Genomic DNA, 6,000 nt, shown 5'->3' on the forward strand with positions numbered 1-6,000 from the left:
AAAAAATAAAAAAAATAAAAAATAGTCATTTCCAAGGTATTCTGACTTTCTTAAGAATAGTGCGCAACCAAACATAAACATAACAATTCCATCATAACGGTTTATTCCGCTTACCAATCATGTCGTTAGTTTTTCAATTGATAATTGCAATTGTGAAGTTTTGTAAAACAAAGTAATGATGGTCTTTCTTCCAAGTGTTAATGGTGGAAATGATGGTGGGGAAAAAGGAGAAGTGTTGCTTCCTTCCCAAACTCACAGTAAATCACGTGGGGATTCTCGATGAGGGATCATGAAAGTAGTTTAGAAAGGAGAAATGCTTTACTAAAAAAAAAAAAAAAAAAAAAGAAAAGAAAGGAGAAATGCTATACTTTTTATTTTTTATTTTTTATTTTGTTTAAAAAAATCTGCTCTCCAAATAATGTTTTACAATCTTATGTAATTTATTATTTTAAAAACTGTGTCATCATCTCATTAGATTGTGACATATCATTTGAAAAGTGTAGCATTCCTTGTTCAGAAATAGTGAAGCAAAAGGATAGTATTTGCCCGCTAGAATAATTTTCTGCACATACGCAATTAGGCATAGGACGAAATCACGTAAAATTTTAGCAATATAAAGAAAATAGAAGTACATTTGTTTACACTAGACCAAATTGAAAATGTGCAGCTCATTTTTACATCATTGATCTTCATTTGTATAGGGTAGAGAAAATTTATTTTATGAACCCAAAAACAATGGCAAGGAAAATATCTTTCAAGTAAGTTGCATGTGGAATCAAGAACATTTCATCAATCAATCCCAAAACATAACTGAAAACCAAATTAAATAGAGACATTTCTATTGCTACCTACCAAGTCCATTACCAAACGACCCTTTAGTTTCCTGAGCATATTGCCAATGCTTTCTTACAGTAATATATGCCTGCTTCTTGGGTGCCTTGGAGCTTTATGCAGCAATAAAATCTTATACCCTAACAATAAAGATATACTAAATTACTATATGAATGTTGAATGAAATGGACACTCCAGAAAAGGTAGTGCCATGGATTACACTTGAAGTGTCTAATATATAGATTCAAAATGACTAAGAGCATTCAGGTGAAAGAAGGTCTAACCTATGGATAGATCTAGTGTGATTTATTATGGTCTATCAAATAAGACATCCTACCTAGTAAAGCAACTTCAATAATGCCAATTTACTTTTTCTTCATAATTATTAACTAGTCAAAGAGAAGAAATTTCATGAGGCAGGAAAAGAAGCACATATGATTGGTCATCTACAAAACAAAAGAAGCATAATCAGTGATTCTGCAAAATCTGACATTGAGAAAGAAAATAACGTGCCTATGAGGCATCTTATATATATATATATATATATATATATAGTCTGATAGTCATAAATCTCATCCTAATATCACACGCAATTTGCATAAATCTGAAAAGCGCATAAGAAACACAGTAAATAAGTTTGAGCATTCAACGAGAAAAGGGCTAACCTTAAGATAGGTCTGCTTGTGAATTATTTTGGTCCTTCTAAAGGATGCGTCTTTAGCTGCTAGCCTAAGCAAAATTTCATTGATTGCCTTTGTTTCAGTGTCATTTTGATAGGGCTAACCTGAAGATAAGTTTCATTTTGATAAGAGTACACAGAAGAAAAGAAAATTAAAAAAGTTTGTCAACAAATGTAATACGTTATGCACATTGAAGTAGTAACAAATGCAGAAATTAATCATGTTAAAGCATTTAATCTACTAAGTCAAAAGAACCATGTTAAAGCATATTCTGATAATCATATTCACGAATTACTAATGCTCTGCAAAAGCCCTACTCCTTTATCCCCATTGCCAAATCAAGTGAGCTGAGTAAGTGCTGGAAATATGCAGGAAACCTAAAAAAATCGCGTGGAAAAGAAACAAGAAACAATAATAAGATCTGTGGTTGGTGGGGGGGAGAGAGAGCATAGCCTCCTAGACAATAATCCTATGCTATGGTCTCTCTTGTTCCAATTAAAGTATACAACACTATGTGCCCAAAATAGTTCTTGTTCACATCGATGTATCATCCAAAACATTTGGCATCGTAAAGCATATCCTATGGTGTTAAAAGGCAATATGGTTATTTTTACATTCTCAAGAAAACATTAGGACAAAGGACACTGAAAAAAAAAAAGAAGATCCAGGCCCATGGATCTGATTTTGTTACAAAGTTTGATTAATGAACATAAGGAGAGAAAGTGGCACAGTCGCTTTATAGGCCCAAAAAGTTGTGAATCCACCCACTGCAAGATTTACAATTGTTTCCTTTTTTTCTCCAAATAAAAGTGATTCCGCTGGAAGTTCAAGATTGTCCAAAGGAAATGCCGAAAACCAATCTCCGGCCAAAGCACAGAAGGAGAGTACAGGGAACAGTATGCACTCTGCCAGAGAAGAAAATTGCTCAGGCGGGTCTCACCAGAAGTACGAATTAAGATATCAGGATCAGGTGCAACTGCCATATACATATGTTTTTCAATATCTATTAGCTTAATAAGGTTCTCCCTTTCATCCTTTTCATTCCATCCAAGTTGAATTAAGCCATATCCAGATCCACTTGTATTCAATTTACTAATCTCCTCCCACTTTTCTTCACATGATTTTTGGACAGCATGTAAAATCTCGTTGGTGGAAGTGTAAGCAACACATATTGACAACACTGCTTTGGAGTTATTGGCAGTGGCCATCATAGCCCTCTCTGCTGCCAACCTGACCGGTTCACTCAACAGTTTCAGGTTCCCTAAAAAGTGCACCCTTACTCCATAGCGGTTTACTATGCTCTCTTCCTTGATTAACCCTTCAATTTTTTCCTGCATCAGATCCATCAAAGATTGAACTTCTTCGGGACAACGTTTGAAATTATCGATGCTGAAGGCATAGATTGTTACATATTGCACGCCCAACTCGTAGCAGTACTTGAGCATGGACATGAGAGCCAAAAATCCAACCCTATGTCCAGTCCCTTTCATCAAATTCTGCTTTTTACCATATCTACGATTTCCATCCATGATGAAGGCAATATGATTAGGAATGGGACCAACAGAAAGAACACAAAAAATACTTCTGCGCATGAAAGTAACCAAGTTCCCCCAGATCTGATTTATTCTACTCCCAATACCTTTCTCCATCCTAAAACCCAGTATAAATGCTAAATCTCAGAACCAAAAGAACCTGTCAGTACAGAGTAGAAATTCAGTTTTCTTTTTGTAAAATAACAAAGTTACATCATCAAAAAGCCCATACAAATAAGTTTGTATAACATATACCAAAGATGGCGTGCCTAATTGACTACTAATTCCATGCAGCTCACCGGCTGTTTAGAGACCTATGATCAGACCAGCATAACATTCTTCAATAGGTACACATTTTCCATCATTGGATGAGTTCCTCGAGCAAGAGAATATAGATTATTTACAAAGCTTGATTACTTAATCAAACAGTCATTCAAGGGATAATAAGCAATAGAGAAAGGGAAATATCAGTGCTATCTGTAGCCAGCTATAACAATGATTTACGCATTTCTTGTTCCAATTTGTGTGTAAGACAAGCCATCAACCATTACCAAAGTCGCACACAACTCATGTATATTTGTGACCAAGAAACAGACCCAAAACCATGATATTGTAGACAACAAAAGTGCTAGCTCAATTAAAAAGTGGGCAACCCGGACTAACACTCTCCCAATGCATAATGTAGCATTTATAAGTGACAAAACCAACAGAGTGTTGTACTGATTTGACCCAAAAGAATAAGCATAAAAGAATGAACTCAAACTAAATGCAAGGAAAATCAAACAAAGCAAAGAATGACCAAACCAACACGTGCATTGCATCAATCCAATTAAATTGGATATGAGCCGATTATGCATTCCACAAACTAAAACAAAACAGATAGAATAGCAGAAGTTGGCATCAAAACACGATAACAAAACAAATTCACTCAATTGCAATGAACAGGCCATCAAAGAAAAATATCATCAAAATAACAAGAAACTCAACATGGAAAACAGCTAAACGCATCAAAGGAAATGACAGTATCAATCATTTGGCAGAACCAACACATATCGTGGGCATATCCATCGAACATAGAAAGCTTTGGAATCCAAAATAACGATAAATTAGAGCACAGAGGCGAACAAGCAATAACAAATCACGAACTCAGGAATCAATGGAACCCAAACTAATTCGCAAATTTTGATATGTGCAAATCCCAAAGATGCAAATATAATCAGCTAAGCAAGAGATAAATTTACTGCAATTTGCTCGAAACAATACAAAGTGTGTGATATCCTTTAACCTAGCTCTCGGCACGTCGTGAATTAGCTCACTTGTTCGAATCTCCCTCGGAGCCAATTACTTATTAAAAAAAGTGTGGGATATCCTTCGCATGTAACTCGAACTTGGCGCAGTTTCAATCAGATATATAAAGAGAACTATTCAAATTCAAATACATTAACATGACAATCATCCACAACTACTGTCGAAATCAAATTCATGGATCTGTTTGGTTCTAAAGAAAACGCAGGAAAACAAAAGAAAAGAAAAAACCGAGAGGTTCTGAATCCGATTTTCGTTTTATACGTTTGATTTTCTCGGCAAACAAACAGAAAGTTAAGAAATCAGAGAGAATGAGTTACCTGTGTGTAGAGAGATCGGACGAGTGAAACTGAGAGTGAGACTATAAATTATAGAAAATTATATGATGTGTTTATATATATATATATAAAATAGTACTGCACTCAATCAATTTTTAATTAATATTTTACGTCAATAAAAAAAATATCGTTTAATTTATTTAATAGATATTGTTGTCTTGAGATGATCCGGCGAGACCACTCCGATGCTCAAGTAATTTAGTACGAACATGAAGATTCCTCGGACTAGAAAAGTGCACAGTGTGAGCAAAACCTTAGTTGAGTTGGCGGAGTGGTTGATCGCTGTTGGACATTATTATGCCTGGGTGAGAATGCAATCAGATCTTTATAATTGTCTGGGCCGCAAATCATTGGGCCTTCTCAACAACCCCATAGTTATGGATCGTCGACCTCTTTAGGCTGCTATGGGCCACCAGGCCTTTTAACAACATAGGGGAGTGATCTACTAGGAATCTCTCATTAATTGGGCCCCCATATATCTTGGATACTTGAACTTTTATTTTTATTGAGGTGATTATTATTCTTTTAGAAATATTGAGTATTTTCTTAATATGCGCTCCGAATACTCCAACTTTTTTTTAGAAATATTAAGCTTCAGAAATTTGGACGACTCAAGAGAAAGAGGTTGTGAGGTTCGTTTGCTCAAAGTAAGTGAGTCCTGCATCTTAACCTGTTCGGAGCAGGTAAACTTCACACTCACCTCTCTTAAAATACTTAAATTTCTGTAAAATTCAGGCAACTTAATAACAAATAATCCTGATTTGAGTAATTAACACCGGATGGAGATCTCTTAGAATTGAAAATGTGCAATTGGAGCAACCAAATTGCAAGGGACACACACACAAAGGTTGAAGATACTCTACCCCTTACTATTATTGCACCTTTCTATGCATACCAAAATAATAAAATATGAACATCACTGTCTTTTTGTAGGCAATATTATCGAAGTTTATCTTATAAAATTAATAATATAAAAAAATCCAGATCATTGAAGATATTTTTATTGTTTTTGTAAGAAGTCTTAATGATATTGCAACAATATAAAGCACGCCAGTTGAGCTCAACTGCTAATAATATCTTCACAATGTATTAAAAACTAATAATAAAATAAAAAAGTGTGTTCAGTCATTACTTATTCTAAGAGTTTAGGAAGAAATGATGAAATTAATTTAATTAATATTTTAACACTCTTTCTCATGTGTGGACTGATTAATTTTTTTCTAAACAAATCATCAAGTCTAATACATAGAATAGTTAGAATTTGAGTAAATTGAAGAATTAAGATCCGACCTCAAAATATTTGTTTTTATATTA

At 34.4% G+C, this 6,000-nt stretch overlaps 1 protein-coding gene across 4 annotated transcripts; it reads right to left on the minus strand.

The window, feature by feature from the left end:
- Positions 1-743: 743 nt before the first annotated feature.
- LOC132165987 (dehydrodolichyl diphosphate synthase CPT3) lies at positions 744-4,773 on the minus strand. Of its 4 annotated transcripts, XM_088511720.1 has the most exons (4): positions 4,669-4,773; positions 3,299-3,357; positions 1,497-3,203; positions 744-971 (listed from the first exon to the last, which is right to left on the minus strand). In XM_088511720.1, exon 3 carries the CDS (start codon positions 3,158-3,160, stop codon positions 2,288-2,290), a length of 873 nt encoding a protein of 290 aa, XP_088367846.1. In that variant the 5' UTR covers positions 3,161-3,203; positions 3,299-3,357; positions 4,669-4,773; the 3' UTR covers positions 744-971; positions 1,497-2,287. The 4 variants fall into 4 exon arrangements, 3 of the variants coding, with proteins under 3 accessions (XP_088367846.1, XP_059432701.2, XP_059432702.2); XR_015909447.1 differs by lacking the exon at positions 3,299-3,357 and having other exon boundaries at positions 1,497-1,615; XM_059576718.2 differs by lacking the exon at positions 3,299-3,357.
- Positions 4,774-6,000: the final 1,227 nt, after the last annotated feature.

Source organism: Corylus avellana, chromosome 11 (assembly GCF_965113065.1).
Source record: "Corylus avellana chromosome 11, dhCorAvel1.hap1.2, whole genome shotgun sequence".
NCBI lineage: Eukaryota > Viridiplantae > Streptophyta > Magnoliopsida > Fagales > Betulaceae > Corylus > Corylus avellana.